At 41.3% G+C, this 22,977-nt stretch overlaps 2 protein-coding genes across 3 annotated transcripts; one reads left to right on the top strand and one right to left on the bottom strand.

Annotated features, from left to right (window-relative positions):
* Window positions 1-3,019: 3,019 nt before the first annotated feature.
* Window positions 3,020-20,264, top strand: cers5 (ceramide synthase 5). Of its 2 annotated transcripts, XR_012769513.1 has the most exons (11): window positions 3,020-3,319; window positions 9,052-9,157; window positions 10,176-10,306; window positions 11,042-11,099; window positions 11,214-11,264; window positions 12,187-12,279; window positions 14,321-14,449; window positions 14,945-15,051; window positions 16,018-16,174; window positions 18,518-18,658; window positions 19,402-19,484. XR_012769513.1 is itself a non-coding variant. In XM_075461543.1 (10 exons), the coding sequence occupies exons 1-10, from the start codon at window positions 3,273-3,275 to the stop codon at window positions 19,570-19,572; spliced, it is 1,050 nt and encodes a 349-aa protein (XP_075317658.1). In that variant the 5' UTR covers window positions 3,194-3,272; the 3' UTR covers window positions 19,573-20,264. The 2 variants fall into 2 exon arrangements, 1 of the variants encoding a protein (XP_075317658.1); XM_075461543.1 differs by lacking the exon at window positions 18,518-18,658 and having other exon boundaries at window positions 3,194-3,319; window positions 19,402-20,264.
* A 44-nt stretch (window positions 20,265-20,308) lies between these two features.
* On the bottom strand, window positions 20,309-22,097 carry cox14 (cytochrome c oxidase assembly factor COX14). Its single transcript, XM_075461544.1, has 2 exons — window positions 21,973-22,097; window positions 20,309-20,786 (listed from the first exon to the last, which is right to left on the bottom strand). Exon 2 carries the CDS (start codon window positions 20,774-20,776, stop codon window positions 20,600-20,602), a length of 177 nt encoding a protein of 58 aa, XP_075317659.1. The 5' UTR covers window positions 20,777-20,786; window positions 21,973-22,097; the 3' UTR covers window positions 20,309-20,599.
* Between the last annotated feature and the right edge of the window lie 880 nt (window positions 22,098-22,977).

Consider the following 22,977-nt stretch of genomic DNA (forward strand, 5'->3'; position numbering starts at 1 on the left):
TGGACTGGTCATATTGGGCTCTGAGACCACTTATTTTCTGTGATCTCACTTCAGATTTGAGTGGGTATGTTTGTTCAAAACCTTTATGTTTTGTCTCATAATGGCGTTTCACATTGGCACTTCTTATAAGTGCCACAGTCTCTGAACATATGAGACACACTGTTTTAATGCTCCCAGTGGGAAGTATGAACAGAAACGAGTCTGTCCATTCCGGATTAAATGCTCTATTTTCGCTGTCCACTTTTCTTTTTTTGGAGAGCGCCATTTGTTACTTAATTTTCTCTACCTTTCTCCGGCTCCGTTGTCCGTTCCTCTCCCTTTCTCCGTCTCACTCCTGTTTCTCAACTTTCTTCAAGTTAGTCGTCTGTATATCTCCCTTTGTTTTCTCTAACTGTATGCTATCTATCGTCTTTTCATGTGTAACTTCACTCAAACTCTTTTCTGTCTGCACTGTAGGTTCGCAATGTTTACCGCCTGTAATGCACAGACTTGATTGGCTGAGTAGTATCACGTGGGATTGGTCTGTGCGTTTCCACACCAGCTAAACTGCTACCGTAAAGACTACAAAAGCTGCGTCGGTTAAAATGGAAGCGCTCCGTCAGGTTTTATCATAACCTTCTGTTTTTGGCCGGTTAGGTCCGGGTCCGTATGGGACGGCTTTGCGGTCCGGACCTGGACCGCGGTCCGCCAGTTGGTGACCTCTGATATAGAGAAACAGACATGCAACAAGCTTCTGGTAGGGCAGATTTACAGATGTATTATTCAGGATTGCAAATATTCCTGTTATTGTTCTGAGATGGATACTTAAGGTATAGACAGGACACATACAGGGCCTTGGCCGTAGGGAGTGTAGGAGCAATTAGATATTGGAGGCGTTGAAGGGGAGTTGCTGAGGTGTTCAGTAAGATGCTCTTGGCTCTGAGCCACCAGTCTCAGGTGCCAAAGCTTCCAGTCGGGGATTCAATTGTGAAGCTGTCCTCAAGGAGTGTGTGGCCTGATGTAGGTGGCTGTTATCAGAGAGCAGTTTATTCCTTGTTACTACCCAACATTCCAGACGGCAAAACTGGCTCATTGATTTATTTATCAGAGGAAGACATCACACTACAGCTTCAGTTCCTACTCGTCTCTCTGTAGAACTTAAAACACAACACAACACATTGGAAGTAAAAGGGTCCCTCAGTGGTGATAATGAGGTCAGATTTCTCTTACACTTTCCCTCCTACAAACTGGTTTTGGGTTACACGCTAATTTCAGATTTTATTCTATTTCTCATTTTCACAGAGTTCTACAAAGATGTAGAACCGGTTCCAAAAAATATTTTTTCCAAATGTTCCAACATTTCAAGGCTCAGACACCCATTCACCCCTTTCAGTCCAACTTCTCTGGATAATATAACAATCCAGTACGTCTACGTCATATGTGCCATATACCAGCTTCATTTTGAAAACCCTTTTCACTTTGGGTGCTGTCGCCACGGAAACAAGACCATGTCATAGGTTCAAATCATGTGCCACATGTGAACGTTGTATAATTGCATCAACATGGTGCCGTTTCATGCTGCATCGACACTGAAGCGATGGTGAACGGTTTAAGCTGCAGGATGTGTTTTGAGTTCAGCCCTTTAATGTTGAGCTTGACCTTCCCTTTGCCTTGAAGCGACCCAAATGACCTTAACCTGTGAAGACACTTTCACATTTTGCCTCGGGGGCCGACTTTTCCTCGACAGCAATGCAACCCTTTGTCTTAAGCCGACTGCGTCTGCACTCAATACCAATTAGCATTTGTAGTGTTATTCCAATCCCTCCGGTCTTTACCTTTGGGCACTGACAACCCCTGTTAATGCGGCTGTTTATTATCAGTGCTTCTTTTCAAACTGACGAGTGAGCAGAAATCTAAATTCTGTCAATAGTTCATTTATAACGTCTGCTGTGACAAGCTTGGCTGCTGCAGTCATTTTGAAAGTTTGAGCAGTGGCATCACGGCTGCGATCGTAGAACCAGTTCTGCATTTTAGGTTTCTTTTTGTCTTTTTCATTCCACAGCTTTAAAATGTGATAACATGGCTGAAAGATGAGGCAAGTCACTGGTGTCAGAAAGATTTGAATCTTGAGAGTAACATAAGCCTCTTTCACACCACCTGCTCTGTTGTACCTCGTCCTTCTTTTCTTAGGGTGAAGAGAGGGCGGCGGCGGCGGTTAGAGTTGTTGTACCTCTGAGCCAGCAGCGGTGGTAATCACATATCTGTGTAAGGAAGGGTCAGCTTGGCAGAACATGCCACATTAGGCATCGGCACTGTTGTCACACCTCTGATTTCTGCAGTGCCAGCACACTTTGTAGTGGTGCTGTGCCGTGTCTGTGTGAGCCAATGCCAACAAAGTCTTCTATGCAGTTATTGTATCTTTGTGTATCTTGCAAAGGTCTTAGATTGCACTGTTTTGTTAGTCCATTAGGTGTATCTGCAGGATTCCCAACCACCTGCAGGTAGTTTTTCTTTTCAGATGGGAGGGTTGTTCTCAGCCCGCTCAGGTGCCCCCTCTGCTCAACCAGTTCATTCTTGTTTTGATCATAATCATTGCTTAGCTACTCACTGGCACTCGCTGTAGATGTGAGCAGCCAGGCAGCTTTGTGTGTGCACGCTCTTAGAAGTCATGAGTTGCACAGACTACAGGCTGAGATGTGCATGAGATTAGAAGTAACCAGTCTTGACCTGATAATCTCTTTTGGCCCTTTTTAGTGTGTTGTTTCCTCATAAGCTAGCAGGTATGTTATCTTATCAAGGAAGTGAGTGTAGATACTGAACACAAAAAACCTGTTGTCTGGCAGTTAGCACTGTCTTTGTTTATTTCTCAGTGTCAGTCTGAGAATTCTGACATTATCACCCCTCAAAATCTCATTTCTGTCTCGAAACGCATGCCGTAAAGTCAAATGAAGGCCACGGTTCCATCCATTTCAGTGCTGTGGATAGAGCCAGGCCTCAGCCTCAGACCCAGCACTGGAAAGTTTTCCAGTGTCGCGGTTCAAGGTAGCTTGGCTCTCTTCACTTCTCAGCCATCAAGGCTACTAGTGTCCGTGTAAACAGACCACACCGAGCCCGTCTCTTGGTAACGGGCTTTGTGAATGTTGGAGGGGGGAGCTTCTGAAAAGGAACAGGGACGTTTTGACATTTGACATAAATAGATGATCTTTTGTTTCTCGCCTCTCCTGTTGCTGCTGTCCACCGATTAGCTCAGTAGGCAGAGGCGTTTGTGTGCTAAATATCGATTCCTCCTGATTATGACAAAGAACTTGTGCCCTCAAGAGAAGCTCAAGCATGCAATTAGGTAAGAGTTTAATAGTGAGATGGAAAGAGTTCAGGATGAATAACTAACACAATCCATCACATTCAGCACTGTGCCACCCTTGAGATTTTAAGTGTCAGAAACTGATGGCTGCATGTTAGTGTTGTGCGATATGGACAAAATTTTATATCCCGATAATGATATATATCCCGAAATAGTATTTTTTCTTAAAATTATATAAATATATATATATGAAATTAATGGCAATTTTTGAATGGCAATGGCGTCTGTGATTTTGCGGTGTCTGCGCGACTGCTTGTCATAGCAGATGCCTTTGGTCAACGATTCGTTCAGGCTCGTAAAAATGCCACCGCAAAGTGGTAGCGTTGCTGCATTTACACTTAGCCTTCATTCATTGTTCATACAACGTGTAATTTTAATTTAAAAAAAAAAAAGCAATATAAACAATAGAGCACTATATCGTACGGTAGACATTTTTATATCGCACCACGACATATATCGTAGTATCGCACAGCACTACTGCCACTAAAGCCAATTTAGGAATCATCTTAGAGAATAAGTCTGTTTTTAAGCATGAATTCACTTTTTTTTTGTAATCTTTTCTACAACTTTATGCTTATTGGTCGAATCCGTTTCGTAGTTCTATAAACCAGCTTCTCTGATCTACATACTTGTCAAAGTTCCAAACCAAACAATACTTCAGCATTCAGATACTGCAACATACTGGGAAGTAACTCAGGTTCACGCAGAGAGGGAGGAAATAAAAAAAAAAAAACCTTCGATAAAAGGTTCAGCCATGCTTCAGTAATGAGGAAGAACCTACTTACCCCAGCTTGTCAAACTTAAAGGCTGTGAGAGTCATGTGTTGGAAATGCAGCTAATTTATCTGCTTAGATAGAACAAACGAGTGGAGAGCAACCGCACACAGTGCTGGATTTTAGTGGGCAAACAGGCGATGATTTGATGCTGCAGGGTCTGCATTTGTCAAATAAATAGCAAGACGACAGGATAAGTGTTGTGTCTGCATAAAAGTGATTACCCCTTGCTGACCTAAGATCACACAAGGAACACTTCAGAAATACTTTCAATAACCTACAAAATGTATTTGTTGTAAAAATGAAATTAGATTAATACACTGCGACAAACATGTGGCATTAGTCTTCAAATTTGAATTTGTCTTTTTCTGTTGATTCATTTTGCCCCAGACAAACATCCGGTAGCTTCTTATTAGCCCAATTTCACAGGAAGATATTAATCAATATACCCGTCATCAGTAAGCTGTAGTCTACAAACCACTGTGTTCATTTGTATTTGGCAGTCTTTCAAAAGCACATTTTATCAAATGAAATTGTCTTTATTTAACTGATAATATTAATATTAATATATTTAGTAATTAAAAAAAACAAGTATTATTTGACTATGAACAACAAAAAAAAAGCTTTTTAAGGATATCATCCTGATTTTGTCATCGAGGGGTGCACGGTGGTGTTTAGCACTGTCGCCTCACAGCAAGAGGGTTCCAGGTGCGATTGCGATTCCCAGCTGGGGCCTTTCTGTGTGGAGTTCGCATGTTCTCCCTGTGTATGCGTGGGTTCCAATTGTCCCTAAGAGTGAGTGTGAGTGCACGAGCCAGTGTATTTCTAGGGCTGTTCACAAGCCTGTATAAATGGTTATGGTTGAGAAGGGATGTAACAATGCATCGTAGCATGATTGAAAACCGATACATATGCGTGACAATTCGCATCGGTTGGCAGAAAAAATTAATCGTGAATGCGAGAGGAGTCCTTTTTTTGATTATTTTATTGGAAAAGATTTGAGGCCCTTTGCCGTCGTTGAAAACGAGGCCTTTCGGCTGTTGATGAACACGCTGGAGCCAAGATCCCGCATCCCGTCACGACAGCACTTCAGCCAGGTGGTGGTCCCAAAACTCTACCAGGAGGTAAGAGCTCATGTGGTTGAGGTTCTCCAGAGGGCTGATACTGTGTCTATCACAACCGACGGGTGGACATCTAGATTTTGTTTTAATGTCATTATTTTGATGTGGGATTTGTTTTTAAAAATCCAGTTATTCTTTGTTTTTTAAGTGAATAACTACTGCAGTTGCACTTTTTCCACAAGACACAAAAACAGTGTTTTAACAGTGTTTCTGTAAAGAAAGGACCTCTTTTTTTTTGGTCAAGATTTGATATTCTTTTGTTATTTAAGATTAAATTACACCAGTTAACACCAGTTTACTTGAGAGATTGTTTCTAAAGAAAGGAGATATTTTTCATGTATTTTGTTGTTAGTTTAAGATGGCCATGTAAGTTGCAATTTTTATAAGAGGACACAAACTGTTTTACAGAGTTTCTGTAAAGAAAGCAACTCTAAGATTTTTTTCCTACAAATAAAAGATCATTTTATTTGGTCATAATTTTTCTGTAGCTCATTTTGATTAAGAAAAAAAAAATCGTGAGAAAAATCGTATCTTGAACAAAAAAAATCGTGAACCGTATCGAATCGTGAGTTGAGTGTACGGTTACATCCCTACCATCCGGTGTAAAACGTGCCAAATCGATGACGCGAGATCAACATGCTGTGGCGACCCCTGATAAAGGGAGAGCCGAAAGAAGAAGATCCTGGTTTAGTACTCAATGTTTAGTTTTGGAAGTTTGTTATAATGAAATCCAGACCTTTAGAAAATTGTATTAAACGCTGCCGTGTCATGTGATCGTCCCACCAGCAACACTCCATAAAATTTGATCCAGACTGGAAAAGCTTGTGACGTGTGGGTTACAAACTCGAGCTCTCACCCACGATTTGTGTTTTGACTGTGAGCTTTCAAAAGCAAATGAAACCCAAGTGACACAACAATGTGTTGATGCAATCGTTTAAACATTGTTACAAACAAGAAAGACAACAGACAACGTCTGGATTTGATTTGTGTACCTAACTAAATCCCCTGGTTTACTTAAGAGAATTAAAGTTCCTCAAACAAACCCAAGGCTGAGCTTGAGGATTTGGACTATTGTGTTGTTGTTTTTTCCTGTCAAAAGGTTTTTATTGCGACCAAGAAGGATTCTGTAAAGTTACAGTGTCAATAGACCTTCTACTACATCGTCTGTGAAATGAGTTTCACCGGAGCTTTACCGCTTCGTCTCTCTTTTCATCACTGTTGGTGAAAGCGATCCATCACAGATCTCAGGAATGTTTTTCTTCAGTCATTTTTATCAGCCGTCCTGCACATCCTTGTAATGTTTGACCGAGGCTATTTTAGTTTTTTTTTTTTTAATCCTGTTTGGCAATAGATAATTCAGCTTAGTTTTCACAATGCCCATTGATTTTCTTCTGTTTTTTGAATAACCCAACTTATATTTCTGAGGATCACTATGTGCTGACAGTCTTAGCTGTAGCTGCAAGGTTATTACAATGAGACCAGAGTCTGATCCATACTCTACAAGACTCTGCTCAGTCAGTGCAGAAGTTTCACCTGAGTTCCTAAGTTCACCTGATGGGAGAAAAAAAAAAAAAAAAAAAAAAGGATATGCACCTTCTGCAAATTGACAACAAATCCAGAATCAATAAATCCAATATGTCTCAGTATATCCAGAATAAATCTATCTGGATGGAATAGATATTGAAAAAGTAACACCAATCCTCCAGTAACAGTCAATGGACCTCATGCAAGAACATTTTCGTATTTTTATTCTAAATTTCTCTTACTTTTTTCGTATGAAGGTCTCGTACGAACACGCCACGTCAGATTCAACAAGCGCTCTTAACTTCGGAAAAAGTGTGTAAACGACCTGTGTAAATGATGAATCACACCTGTGCGTATCTAAGTTCACGTGCACGAGGATAGTAGATTTGCATACTCCACGCCCAAAATAATACCATATAAGGCTGTGCTTCCTCTCTCCTGTGCCAGGAAGTGTTGAGTCATGAGAATGGCATCAAGGCGCAAAAAGAACAACTTTACGGGCTCTGAGTCCAAAAAGGAAAATCTGTCTTTTTTAGCAGTGTCAGCAGTGGAATTTATGGGACCTGCTAAAGCGAAGAAATGGGAAGCAATTAGGAGTGCTGTTAATACCATGTCACCGAAATAAAAAAATAAATGGTTTGATATGAAAATGGCTTAAAAAAAACGTCTCGCCATGGGCAGGCGCTCGATGACTGCAACTAAAGCCGTGCAATCAGTTGTTGCCTCATCATGATGGCTCTTTGATGGGGTGGTCCATGAGGGGGGTCTTCTGGCACCACGCCTTCTGGTCTGCCTGGGCTGGTTCAGGTGGAGAACCTCGTTCATGGCAATATTGCGCCATGAACGAGGTATCGAGACACACCCACCTGGCCTTCAGCTCAGTGCGCTCCACGACAGCACGGGTGCTTTGATGCGTATGTGTCTATTGCTCCGATTATGTTTGGCAGTCCAGCCAAGGCATGAAAGTCCCTCTTAATTTGTACTTGTTGGACAGCGGTGTTTGGGAATTTGATGTACCATGGGTGATAAACTGATGAGAGTTTTGATGACCAAGGGGAGCGCACGACTCACAGAGGACTGGGACACACCCGATCTGTCCCCAATCTCCCTCTGAAAGGTTCCAGTGGCCAAAAATCCAAGGGTGGTGAGGACCTGGACGTGTGGTGGAATTGGGTTTGATCAGCGTTTTTCTCTCTGGAGTTGTGGCTCTAGCAAGCTGCATATTTGTAGCAGCACAGTCTTTGGGAATCTTAATCTTAGTCTGTCTCCACACGGTCTTTTCCAAGAGCCTGACGCGCTAAGGCATCCAAAAGTAGCAAGACAGCCGCTGCGCTTCCCGTTACAGATTCAAATGAACCCTCAATTAATGCACAATTTAAGTCAAACAGAATAATGTCAGCATAATTATGGGGTATAATGTATATTTATTTATGTTTTCTTCAAAGTAATTAAATATACAATCCATTAGTCAAGCAAACTTGATTGGAATAACAGCTGACTTTTTTTTACGAAACTCCTACGACAGGTCTGGATCACTCGTAAATTCTGTTCGTACCTGAAAGAAAACGTAAAATACGAAAATATTGGTGAATGCGCAAATTCTCTTAAATCACTCATACGGACGATTTAAGAACAAATCTGTGCGTACGAACGGTTCTTGCATGAGACCCATTGTTTGTACATGCTGACTGATAGTAAACATATAGGAGCCATCTGTAAGCTGATAACACTGCAAAGCACCTGCATTACCTGTTAAAGTCACAGCTTGGTTTTATTCAGGTAAACTCAGCCTTCCATATCCTGCAAAACAGATCTGCCGACGGGGATCTTCAGGGACGTAATGTTCCACTAATGAAGACATCCTCTAATCACAGGAGATTTGTGCATCTTTGGCAAGTTTCAGCTGTATTTCATCTCTGGCTAGCCATTAGCCAGTCAGTCTATTAAAACAGATGGAGGATGCTCCCCGTCTCTGTTTCTACGCCGGAGACATGTGACACAAAATTGATATAGACTGTTGGCTCTGCAGGAGAAAGGAGAAGAAGATTCCTGAAGCGATACTTATCCACTGATATGTTTGTACGACTGGGTCCATAAGAGCTAATGTCAAAAAGAGCCGTCCCTTTGAGTGTACTCACTTTGCACACATTTGACACACCGTGTCTCTATTATCAATGCACAGAGGAACCCTGATTGAGGTTGATTTCACATCACGGCCTGAAAAGTGTTTAAAACAACAGTGTTCATGTTTGAAGATCAGCGAGTGACCATCCACCTTTCACCTCCGTCGCAGATTTATCGCCAGCGCCTGTGCCCGACGTCTTCACATCCAGGTCGGTGTTGGGAGAAGAGCTCAGCCCAATGCAGTGCTGGAGAAAGTGTTTACATCCATCACAAAGGTCTGGACACCGGTCTCCTGTTGTAAAGAAGCATTTATGTTCAGGTGTATCGTAGTGATTCATTCCTTGCTAAAGTTTAAGATGCGTTGCTTCATTTAGATTTGGGGTTCATTTCATGGACTTGCAGATGTTTAGGTGGACTTAAGTTGTCTTCTTAATGGCAATTCTGCGTTATTACACCTAAGCATGTTTGTCAAAGCTTTAAAACTTTTCAAATCTTTGACGTGCCTTGAGATGACATTTGTTGGGATTTGGATAAATCTGAAGTGAATTGAATTAAAACAAATTGTTTCCCAGTTTTAAATACGACTTTGAACACCGCACTGAATGCTGTTTACAACTTCCATCACATCAGCTTTTATTTGGGTCGTTGTTTTTTGTCTTTTTGTCCATCCAATTTCAAGTCTGATATGGTAACGTACAGAGAAGTAGCAAATACAAGGCTGAGGCTATAAAGTAAAGAAAAATGCGTTTTGGATGTAAAAGAAATGCATTCTGGTACTTTCTGGTGCGTTTGTTGCCTTGTTTGCTTTGTAAGTAACACACCTGGCTTACATTTTGAAGTAAGCTGTCTTCCATATCTGTGTTTAATCTTTTTATTTTTAGATTATGTCAAAATATCTTGGCCTATTTAATGTCATTAAATAGAAATGAGATATATCTGCACATTTAAAAGAATTTGATAAAGCTCCCGCTTTTTTCTCTCACAAAGATTACAAATTAATATTTAACATTTAGCACATAGATGGAGTCATACAGACCTTTTCAGGCCTCCTGTTATGCTTTTAGATTAGTCATATTTGTTGAGCAAATGAAATTGACTGTGAGGAAGCAGTCGCACCTTTAAAAACTCACATCATCAGAGAATATCTGGCTTCTGGATGATAAGTTTTCACAGAATCATTTCGTGTTTTTTTTTCCTTCAATTTACCACCATCTTCTCTCTATGATGGTGTTATCCTCAGAGTCTCAATGATAAGGTCTGCGATCCTTTGTCGTTTGTCTTCTCTCGTGACAGAACCCGGACTCACGCCATCTGGATGGCCTGTCTAAGCAGCTTGACTGGCAGGTGCGGAAGGTTCAGCGCTGGTTCAGACACCGCAGGAACCAAGATAAACCCAGCACGCACACAAAGTTCTGCGAGAGCATGTAGGTTCATTCCTGTTGGGGTCACTTCTAACCTCTCTGCAGGCTTGAGCACACTTTTGCCGTGTTTAAACCAGAAGTAGCGTGGTTCACCTACACTGAAATAAGCCAGAGAAATCATTTCCCATTGCCAGCAGGAGTGTTTTACCCTGATGTTCTGAAGTCCAGTTCACCACTACCTCCCACATCATAGAGTTATTGCATTACACGGTATCCTGCTGGCGGCATTGGACCACAATTTCTGATAATTACGACTATCTGAGATAATTAGTGTAGTTTATTTCAGTGTGTAGTATATTTTTATTTCTGTACCGCAGACACAGAGTGGTGTAGAAAAAGAGCTGCTAACAGGCTTGGACACGGATAAAGTTGTCGATCAGTCTCGTCTCTTTTCATCCACGAGCTGTTGTCGTCAGTTTTGGATCTTCTATGTTAGACGTTATGATGGGTAAACGCCCTGCTTGCAGCATCATCTGTCAACATCAACTGTATATTTGAGTCTGGTGTTCCCATCTATGCCATGCCAAGGCAGAGCTGAGAAATGCCAACCATTTCTGCAGTGGCGACTAAACGCACTGCAAACGTTGCTCTGAAAAGCCAAGAGTTAGCACTTGTTTTTGTGTCTTTTGGCCAGTATAAATGTTTAAATGATGAGGTTCTTGGCAACCATTTGGTTGATTATTTGATTAAAGCATTCTCCTGTGAAATCATGGGCTATTTCTTCTGTTTTACTTCCAGGTGGAGATTTACATTTTATTTGGGTATATTTACTTATGGGTTCCAGTTTCTGTGGCAGGTGAGGTCAGCAGCTGATGGTATAGACTTATCATGATATAAACTCAGACGTTACCATGATTTGCCTGGCTAATGCTCCCTTTTTTCTTAAATTTGCTTTTGCCTTTTCCTTTAGTCTCCTTGGATGTGGGACACACGGCATTGTTGGTACGGTTACCCCTATCAGGTATGATTCAGCTTTTTTTTTCTCTATTTATCTCCTCTATGGTTCATAATAACTGCATAGATTAATTACATACTTAGAAAGTAATTCCCAACTTCAACCAACCGTATTTGTTGCACTCTGCTTGGGATGGCTGTGGCACAGAAGATGGAGTGGATGTTCACCAATCAGAGGGTCACTGGTTAAATTCCCAGCTTCCACTGTACACACCTCAAAGAGCAAGATAATATTACCTCTGATGCCCACGAGGGTTTGTGAGTGTGTGTACGCCACAGATTATGAAGATTTATATAATAAGAAGCACAGTGTGGATGGCCCAATGTGACTTGTACTGTAAAGCGCTTAGACTGGTGAACAAGACTAGAAAAGTGTAATATGAGTGTAGTTTATTTACACTTTAAACTTGGACTGGATTGGTTTACATTGTACAGGCAGGTAAACTGCACTGTTAGTTATGTGCAGAATCATAGCCAGTGTTGACTTTTCTGAGTGCGTGATAGCAGAAACTTTGCCACCGTTTACATTTACCCAATAATCTGGTCTCGGATACGTGATAAAAGGCCATAAAAAGCAGTCTGGCCATGACGTTCAAACACATTGCTGTTGACTTTCCATATGCACGTGTAGTGATTAGACCTACTTGTGTAGGTTGTGGGTGTCATAGGGGAGAAAATCTTGAATCTTCGGTTCTGATGAGCTGGCTGGAGAAGAAAGGCGGAAAGTTACATTTTTCATCTTTGTGCTAAAAATAAACGTAATATAAACCACAAGACAATGGAAAACGGTACCCTGTGCATAGTGGGGATTCGCTGGTTCATGTAATAGTCACACGTCTGTCACTTTCTCACATTGTGTGTCCACCGTAGTTTAATTTAGTGCTATGAATGAATAAAGTACTCTTATGAGCTTCTCTCTGTCTCTTCAGGTCATGACTTGGGGTCTTTATCACTACTATGTGTCAGAACTGGCCTTCTACTGGTCACTTATGTTCTCCCAGTTCACCGACATAAAGAGGAAGGTAAGCATACCACTGAATCAGTGTTAGATTAGACCAGTCTGGATACTCCACAGTGGCCACTCCCTGTTAAACATTAGTCAAGGGGTGGTCCGTGGTGTAGTGGGTACAGCAGGCGCCCCATGTACAAGAGGCAATAGTCCTCGCTGCAGCTGGCCCCGGTTCGAGTCATGGCCCTTTGCTGCATGTCGTTCCCCCTCTCTCTGCCCCCTGCTTCCTGTCTTTCTAAACTGTCCTGTCCATTAAAGGCATAAAAGCCCCAAAAAATTAAAAAAAACATTAGTCAATATGTCTATTGTTCCTCATTTGTCAGTACCAGAGAATGTGTAAATGCGATGCAAAGTGTCTCGCTTTAATGTAAATTAGAGTCCATCAAATGGAAACCGGACTTTTGAGTTTTCTATATAACAGACTCTTTCAGTTTTGATTTCGGAAGCAGGTCACATGCGTGTTTTTGAAGGGGGCGGGTGCAGCTAATGCTGCCCGCTCTGTGAATGCTCTGTGTTTCCAGCACGAGGGCACCCACCGTCATGTGACTGCAGGATGGAGCAGGCCTAAGTCTGTTAGGATTGCAGAAATTCCACTGAATCCCAGAGTAGCACACACTTTACTTTGGTTAGTTCATACCACCTTAAATCTCTGAAGAATTGTTTTAGATTGGCTGTCTGGTTTGGTTTAATATGCAGTCAGTTGAATCTGTTTATTATATGATGATCAGATAAGGCAGACAAAGCAAAGCGTTCAACTTACGTCTTCAGCAGAATGTCTTTTTATTACATTAAAGGCCTTAATTCATGAGGGAATTTTCCTCCTCAAATTTGCACTACTTATTTTCTTATCGTTTTTTTCTTCTCCTAATCATGAATGTATTATATAGATATGTACGGATACAGGAAATGGATGTCCAAACGATAAAAAGTTTGGATAAAAATCATTTAAAATTAAATAATTCAGCATAGGGAAGCTGCCCGTTCTTAGGGCCTGTCAGACAGATCAAAGATAAGGGCCGGTAATGTGTTTTTCTCTATGGATGCTTTATCTTTTGCTCAATGAACATTAAAGTTCCAGCATTCAAAAGTCAGGAGATGCAAAAAAAAAAAAATGGAACAACACATTAATGTCATTTGACATAAACCACCTTCATGATATTGCTAGTTAAATGGAGAATCAAAACCACAGAATGTATATTTCCTCACTAAATCTGTTGAAGAGCAGTCTGTCTGCACCCGTAATCCTCTGCTGTCAGCACAGTTGGCTTGACTGTCAGACGCACGCGTCTTTTGTTTTGGCCAAGCGTTTTAAGCCACTGCCAACGTGTTTTTCCAGAGATCTGCAACGTTAATCTTAAAACTATACATTTGTTTTAAAATGTTTTGCCATTCGGGAATCCTGAAGGCCTTGGAGGGCTCATTAGGTGTTGGTATGATGGCGCCACAAACTTAGATGGTCTTAGATGACAAGAGTTTTACCCTGTCACCCTCTATGGAGGTTCTGATCATTGGGACCTAATCTAGAGTTTAAGATTTAAATTAAACGGAGCTGAAGGTCTTATAAATGTATGGAAGTGCTCACACTTGTCTTCAAGGCAAGGTTTGGCATCCCAGCTCAAACAAGAATCAGTGCAAATCTTATGTCTGAAAGTAAGAGGTGATGCAATATTGCATCATCACCTACTCTTCTCGGCCTTGTTAATCTGCTTCTTACGTTGCGCCTCTTTTTAAAGAAACTTGCTGCTGCATTTTTAAAAGGATGTGCGTTATTTTAGGTGTTTTATATTTGGGAAATGTGAAATCCTTTAGTTGGCTGTCAATATAAACAAATAAAAAAATTACCATCTTCTGTGGCACAAGAGGGCTTTTAGTCAAATTTAAGCTCACTTACAGTCACACTGTTAGCATGTTGTGTGATCCACATTTGGTGGCAGTTCATTCAGTGGTTGATGTGACATTTCCATTTGAAGCCTGTGGGAAGCTGCGTCTTCAGAGAGAAATGTAGAAACATACAGCACTCTAAGCATTGCTCCCACCTTTTTATTCATTTCCAGGACTTCCTGATCATGTTCATCCATCACCTGGCAACAGTGGGCCTGATCAGCTTCTCTTACGTCAACAACATGGCGCGAGTGGGGAGCCTCGTGCTGTGTGTCCACGATGCCTCTGATTTCCTGCTAGAGGTCAGTAATAACAGGGAACAGCCATCTGTTTCAGAGACGTAACACAATGCAGAATCTAATATCCTGGGAACTGCATTGAAATGATAGATAATGGGTTTTGCATGACATCACCTCATTTCACATCTTGTCATAGACAGAGACTCTTTAAGCGTTCCCCATATTGTTATTTTTTACAGCTACAGTGATACATGAGCTTCTCTGGCACATGCAACACTGAGCAAAGGTTCTCTCTAATATGCTGAGAAAGTAACATAGATAGAAAGCATGTGGTTGATATAATGTGTTCAGACATGGCTGCCAATGATAGCTGAGCAGCCTCTGATGTCACATTCAGTACTTTCCCCTCAGTCTCAGCAGCCTCACTGTTTCCTCGTTATTCTAAGTTGTTTCCTCTTGGCTTAAATCCAAACCGTTTGGAGCTAATTTTAGTTCAGCTCAGAAACAAATCTTTATACATGCAACATAATATACATTTTCCGTTTTGTTCTTCGACAGGCTGCTAAGCTGGCCAACTATGCCAAGTACCAGCGCTTGTGTGACTTCCTTTTCATCATGTTTAGTGTGGCTTTCTTCATTACACGACTCGTTATATTTCCAATATGGTGAGTACTGTCTGACACCTGCAACTACTAGTTTATTCATGCATTACCTGTGCAGTGCAAATGAGATGACTTCATTTTAATTTAATGGATAGATGATGTCTGTTAAATCGAGAGTAAAAATCAAGCGCTGATGTTCATGGTGGTGGCTGAGCAATGTTTAAAGGGAGTGTTTGAAGGCTTTCTCTGAGCTGCTTTTATAGAAATGATCATAAATACACTCTGCTTTGGTTCCTTAGATAACCTTCTTTCTAGCATATATCCCGGAGCTGTGATCCATAACCCTGTTTAGAGCCATAGGCTGGATTCTGCAGCCTTTGAATGGATTTTAGGTGACTCTAAAATGAAAAGCACCATGCAACTGAGTGGAAACCAGACGCTTAACTTAGCTCACTTAACTTCTGCTTTAGAACTCTTAGATCTGTACTGAACTTTAGGCATAGGGTGCCACTCAGATGAAGACTGTTCCTCGACACAAACCTGGGTGGTGCTGCTCAGCCTCCAGAGACACAGACAATAGGGAACCTATCATTGGCAAAAGTAACCTGAGCAGCTATATTCAGTGTCTTGGTGTGGTTGATTGATAAAGCTAGTGTTGCTGGTGCAGCGACGTGGACTGAAATCTATACCGTCGGGGGGGGGGGGGGGGGGGGGGGGGTGGGTGTCTGTTGACAACCTCACGCCACTCAGCTGGATTTAAAGGAAGACGTGACCTCACCAACATCGTTGTACACATGTACAATAAAACCTGAGATGACCAATTACAATGGAAAGAAAAGATAAATGCAGGAACACTAAAAGCTCAACTGAATAAAAAATAGAGGCCAATGGAGCACTTGTATCTCTACCACATGATGTTATGGTCCGATTGAACAAAAGTTAGTTTAACATATTATGACGACAGAGACAAAAAGCTGTTTCAGTACTTGGGTGTAACATTTCCATCTGTTTGTCTCTTTGTTTTTACAGGGTCCTGAACTCCACCATGTTTGAAAGCTGGGACATTGTGGGGCCATTTCCATCCTGGTGGCTATTCAATATCTTACTGTGTGTCCTCCAAGTTCTGCACATCTTCTGGTCGTACCTCATAGCCCGTATAGCTATTAAAGCCATGCTGCGAGGCAAGGTGAGTCATTGGGACCCTTTTTTTTTTTTCATCATTTGTCTACCCAGTTCTCCTCAAAGGCAAAATAAAAACAGTTTTCTTGAGTTTGGGAATTCTTGGGGAGTTTACTGGAATGTTTCTGTAGTCTAAAGTATCAAGAAAGGGAGAAGTTTGGGACCATTAACAAAGCTTCTAGATCCGATTGCTCAGCCAGACAAGTTATTGGGATAAAGGGCCTTAGTCTGGCAGGTAACAACAAGCCAATCATCACTATGAATGGGATACACAGCCCCTTAGTTGAGAGGAATAGAAGGATAACAATGCAATACTCCTATTAGCCCTGCATGGTAGCACGGTCAGACAAGAGCCATTCGTCACCAGCACGGGACAGTCTGCTGAGAATCTGCTGAATGGCAGTAGGAGCAGCAACATCTTCTGAACTGAAGCAACAGAGATTTAACTATTTAGTCACCATTCCCATCGGCCTGTAAGTGTACAACCAGGAACCGAGCATCACCCCACTGATACCATTTCCATGATCCAACATAATGATGGCAGCATCGTGCTGAGGTGATGCATTACTGTGACAGTCTGCAGGCTAATCACACAGGAAAGATGCATGCAGAAACCTACAGAGCGAAAACTGTTCTGAGTGAGGCTGGGGTTACATTTCAGCAAGACGGTTACCCAAAGCATATCGCCAAAGTTTGCCCAAAGGAAACCTCTGAAGGCCCTGCAGTGACCCGGCCAGAGTCTCCTCTGGTCCTGAAACCTGGTTAACGTCTCAGATTCGCATCAACCCTCCCTCATCTAACCCGATCGAGCTTGGACGTCCCGATGTGCCCTCGCTGCCAAAAGGTGTTGTAGCCATGTACAAAGTGAAGCCATATTTCCATGTTTCCTTTTCAATAAATTAACAAAAAACTGTTTTTACTTTGCCAATGCCGATGGCATTTTCTGGACATATTGCTCTATTTAAAGGATAAGACCGGTTTTTTGACATTGGGCCCTTGATTTCACATTATAACATGATGTTCTACTCACCCCTGCTTGTTGTTGAACATTTGGAGCTGTTCCGAAGATATTCGAGAGGCGTCTGGCTGCTCTCTTGAGATATTCGGCCATGAAACGGTTTCCTATGGGCAAGCTTATACAGGCACAAACTATGCTGTTTATAATTTATTAATTACTGTACATTAGCACTGATAACGTGGAGGTGCGTCGCTTACTTAAAAAAATCCGGGTTATTGTAATTTTGATTTTTTCGTCGTAAAGTGGGTGTTACTGACGTCCTCGTCGTGCTACTGCCACAGACAGCCCACAGACCTGCTGCCTATTTATTCATTCGGCTAAAATTCAAAATTAGTAACCCGGATTTTTTATAAGTAAGCGACGCACCTCCACGTTATCAGTGCTAGTGTAGAGTAATTAATAAATTATAAACAGCATAGTTTGTGCCTGTATAAGCTTGCCCATAGGAAACCGTTTCATGGCCGAATATCTCAAGAGAGCAGCCAGATGCCTCTCGAATATCTTCGGAACAGCTCCAAATGACCAACAACAAGCAGGGGTGAGTAGAACATCATGTTATAATGTGAAATCAAGGGCCCAATGTCAAAAAACCGGTCTTATCCTTTAAGGACCCAAACATTCTTGCAGCATTTGCTGTTGTTTACGTTTGTTTACCATTGTTGGTGCAACGTTCACAGCCATTATTAAAGAAGAATATCTCAAATCCAAGTTTTCTAAACTTTGAATTAGCAGAAATTCAGTCGCTTTCAGAAAAACAACGTCTTCAGCAGCAGGTAGGCAGTTCAAACATCTTCCGGGTTAGTTAACGCACCCGATGGTTTCACTTCAGAATAATTGGCTCAAACTGAGCTGTGCGTTTTCATTTCCTCAGATTTACCATGTAAAGTGACTGCTGTTGCTTCCTGAGTGATATGAGCTTAAATTTACCGATTTTTATCAGACATTTTTCTAAATAATGTGATTTTTATTCGATTGAAAAGTACTTTAGTTCATGTATCTTTTTATGTTTCAGGATATAATTCCACCTCACTGAATTCTCTAACAAAGTATCTAAACAGATTACAGCTAAACGAAAGTCTTTTTTTTTGCATGTATTGATCACTATTCACTCCACACTTCAGGGCTTTTTAGATTCCCTTTTTTTTATTGATCCACTTTGGATTCATCAGTGACAGAGATCACCAGGTAAATGTTATTCCCAGCTGCACCTCTTTGCCTGACAGCAGAACGTTTATTGACATGTACAACATGGCACCTCACAGCTAGTTTTGGTGATGGATTTGCAGCCTCACCATGTTTTTCTTGTCTGACTCTGTCTCAATCTTTCTGCAGACGCAGTTTATTTCCTCTCCCCCAGAAAGAGAGAGGGGGATCCTCTGTCTTATCTTTGTCCAGTGAGCCCTCCTCGCTGCTTTCTTTCTTCTCTGCGTCTGCTCTGTCTGCTTGACAACTTTACCTTCTCTGTGTTGGGCTGTAAGTTTCTATTCACTTGCTCTGCTCTTATTTGTTTCTCCAACCTTAATTTCACCTCTCCTGTGTGTTTCCATCAGGACTCAGAGTAGCTGTAGTGGCTCTTACTCTGACAGCTCTTGCAGTTTACACTTAGATCAAGCTCTACTCACAAAAAGCAATAGGAGGGGGGTTGCAAATGCTGAGTAATGTTGTAATGGTGTCATGAATGTCAGGTATGCCCAACTGTTTCTTATTAAGCAGGAAATTGTTGCAGTTGTCCCACACCACCACCCTGTGGCAAATCAGGTGTAGAAATATATCAGTCATGGTGATTCCCAACCTTCCTTCTGTTTTCAAACTGATCAATATGAACCCTCACAGGTTCACTCAATCACAGGCTGTCTCAGTCCATGCAGTCTGTCTGAGCAGTTAAACCAAGGAGTCACTTTCCTTCCTGTATCCTATCCTGTCATTTTCAGGCTCATTACACAGTAACAAAGAAAAGAAACTGACAAATAAGCAGAATTTGGTCTCATTTGTGTTTCTGTCCAACTAGCAACTCAGGAAATGATCTGACAGCAACCTTTAATGTAGGTTTTCTAGAGAAATTGATGAAATATTTTATTTTTACTGTCACTGTAGAGCATTGATAACCAACTCATAGGGTCCCAAACCCCAAAAAAAGCTCACAATTTTCAGCTGAGTATCTCAAATTTAGTCTTCATCAACTGTTTATTGACAGAATTCTCTCTCCCGTCTGCCAGGTCTGCAATGATGTTCGCAGTGACATTGAGAGCAGCTCAGAGGAAGAGCCTGACTCGGCCACAGATGGCCTCAAGATCTCCCCTCCCCATACTAAAGGAGAAAACGGCATGAACGGCCACTGTGCTGCTCTCAAATCACGAATGCAGAGCCACAGCAGCTGGTCGGGCTGACCATGGAGACAGAAGCTGGGAGTTCCCTGCAGTTGGCTCCGTTGACAGCGCCTCGAAGAGCTTCGACGTCCCACATTCACACCGACAGCTGGTGTGCACACATTCATGTTTGTGAATTGAAGGATGTGCAGACACTGACACTATTGGCTGTGGAGAACCGTGTAAAGACGCCGAACTCCAGAGGTGACATTTAAAAGCTGAAATGACATGGAAATCAACTGAAGCATGTGATCTGTATAGCCTTATTTTTCAAATGTCGGGATGTGTCTCGTGCAGACGATCTGTTTCAATGTTCTCTCCCAGTTTTATTGGTCAGTTGAACTTGGATTATTTTTTTCTCAAAGGGTTCATTCACTTTGGATTGCACAGTGCAGGCATCTCACAGCAGATAGCACACAAATTCAGAGAAAAATAATCGTGGATTGTTGCTGCTGTGGTTTTCATCAGTTATTTGAGTAGCAAGACGTTTGGAGCCCTTTGCCGTCTATTGTGGATTAACCCTTCACTACATTATTTTGGCTACTTTGTGACTTGTTTTACTGTTTTTACTTCTTCTGAGACCAAATGTGTATGAGATTGTTTGTCACTGCCTGTACGGGAATCCAGGTATGAGGACTTGTGGAAAAAAACCTGTCATGTTCTCACCCGAGTGTCTTGTACAAATGTATTTTCAAATATATTCTGTTGTTGAAGGATGTCTCCTTTAAAAGTCCTGTGAAGAAATACAGCATACTAATGTGGTTGAAGGCATTTTAATATAACACAATACAAACGATTATAGCCATCTTCATTCCTGAAACAGTGCCACAGAGTGAACGTGACACAGGCCACTGATGCAAACGTGTTCTTGAATAATTTGCTTGGCGAAGCTTTATAAACAAAAACTCGTCTTTGCGAGGTAATGTCTGTGAAATCACACAGACATCCGGGGGTAAAATCAACCTTGTCGCGACTTAGCGAAAGACAAACACAAGAGGAATGGAAAATGTCCACATCTGTGCGAGGAAGGAGCACAGCTGTCTTGACATCAGTCTTTGATGACCTCGGTGTCCTGGTTTTCCGCGGCCACTTGCAGCTGCTTTTGCTTCTGCATGTAGCGGTATCCTCGCATCGCACACAGGTAGCCTCCGTACGCCGTCAGCAGCATCATCGAGGCAGAAAAAGCCCGATAGCCGATATCAGCCAGACGCTTGCCTGTCACCATGATGAGGACCCTGCAGGAATGAGGAGCACAAGGTCGGGGCCGTGCAGAGGTGGAAACATCAAATAAAGACTAGGTTTAGTCACGTGCGACCCCGTGCGATGTATGAATCATAAGGATACATTTAATATACCACTAATACCCCACTACTATTGTCATTTCTGAGGTTTTGCACCTAAAATCATTCAATGTTGCAGATGAAACAATCAACAATATATATATATATATAGCACTTTTCTCCACTTCACAAGACACAATACAACACTTTTCCAATATTTCAGCCTTGCTAATTATGAAAATACGTTGTTTTTTTTTTCCATTGGAAAATTCTGAGATGCAACTGAAAAAGTCTGCATGGTCCAAACACTGGTGCATTATTTGTAAATCGTGAGATATTTTGATAAATTGTAGTCGAGAATATTCTGTGTTCCACTGTTTAAAAGTACTATAACGATATGATATTCAGTTACAAGTAAGTACTTGGAGAAGAAGTATTCATTCTCCAGAAAATAACTAGGCTACCCTAGGCTAATTATGAAATATATCGTTTTCAGATCATAGATACTAATACTGTTCTGTATGTTTAGTCCAGAGGTCCCTAGCCTGCAATTAGAGCTCCTTTTACAGTCAGGGGTTCATTTGATGATGAATAAATTTAAGATAAACATTTGATTTCGTGTTTTTACCCTGTCTTCTAAAACATTTCCAACGAGACACTTCATTCATGTTTTGGTTTAAAAACGAACTCCCAGCCGGAAGATTGAGAAATCACAGGTTTATCTTTTAATCTAATAGATTTTACGCAAAACGTTTAAACAAATCAAGACAAGGGGAGAAAAAAAAAGTTATTGGCCAATTAATTATTAGTGGAAAACTAAAAAGGCAGCATTAAAAGTAATAGATCGGTAAAAATACTCAACTGAAGCACTTGTTTTCCACCCCAGTCTAATCATTAAAGGTTAAGCTACAGCTCGACAACGCAGTTTTATACAGCTTTAGTTGATTTATCAGTTAAACAGATCATAATACAGATCACTGCTGTTTTAACACTAACCCCACCATGGGAATCTATCTGGTTTAATGTCGCCTCCTCAAAATAAACAGTTTACTATGTTACAGCACGCGCCGGAAAACGGTCGTTCTGCTGTGAGCGAGGACACAAGTTAAAAAAATCTCTTCAACACGTTTGCATTTCCTACCTTTTATTAGTCAAAGCAGAAGCAGGGGTGGACTGTCGATGTTTATCTCAATGTCAGAACTCGTACATGCGAAGTTAGCAGTCAGCTAACTAACCTTAGCTTTCGTAATGTACGGAAACTCAAAGGGGACCTTACTCTTGATTCGACAAAATAGCAGGAGCTGTAGAGCGCCACCTGCTGACTTGGAGTCCGTATGTTCAGCCGCCACACTTTTACCCAGTAGTACTTAAAACAAACACTTAAACTTACTGATGTACTTTGTTTTAGTCTTTTATGTAATACCGATATTTATGCGGCGCATACAGTTATTCTTCAAATTAGAATTTCCTCAAAACAACATGGATACAATAATAATAATTTTAAAAAAAGGCTGTGAATTACAAGAGTTTATACATATATTTTTAAATTGTGTCTCACTTATTACACCATTGTGTGGCATAATTAATTGCCAAACAGTTAAGCAATTCATGGAGGAAAAATGCACCAGATGGAAAAACAATGAAAACAATCATCACTTCTAGCTGGAGATGAAATAGAGATTAGCTGGATCTTAATCTACATTTTGCATTTCTACGGATTGAAATGGCAAAGCCTTTATTTGTGATGACAGCAATGAAAAGCTGATTATCCTCCACAGGAGTTCGGGGCCAATTCTTTTCTGCAGCCATCTGCAGGTCTTTGAGGCCAAGTCTTTCCTTCTGAAAGTTCAGGATGGGATTCAGGTCTGGACCGTTCCTAGGCCAGTCCGAAATATAAGTCTTGTCCTCTGTTAGATTAATATTGACCTTCATACCTTTAAAAATGTCACAATAATAATAAACAAAAATTGTTATAATTTGGGGCTCGTTGATGTCACGTTACTCTGGCGTTTTATAAGTCAGTTGTCAGCTTCTGTGTCGGTTCATTGAGGACTTCTTTTTTTTATATATATATACACATAATCAACCTGAAGTTTGTTTTGCACTAATAAAACCTGAGAAGGTGCTACACGACGTGTATGTTTCC

Source organism: Odontesthes bonariensis, chromosome 3, assembly GCF_027942865.1.
Source record: "Odontesthes bonariensis isolate fOdoBon6 chromosome 3, fOdoBon6.hap1, whole genome shotgun sequence".
Taxonomy (NCBI): Eukaryota; Metazoa; Chordata; class Actinopteri; order Atheriniformes; family Atherinopsidae; genus Odontesthes; species Odontesthes bonariensis.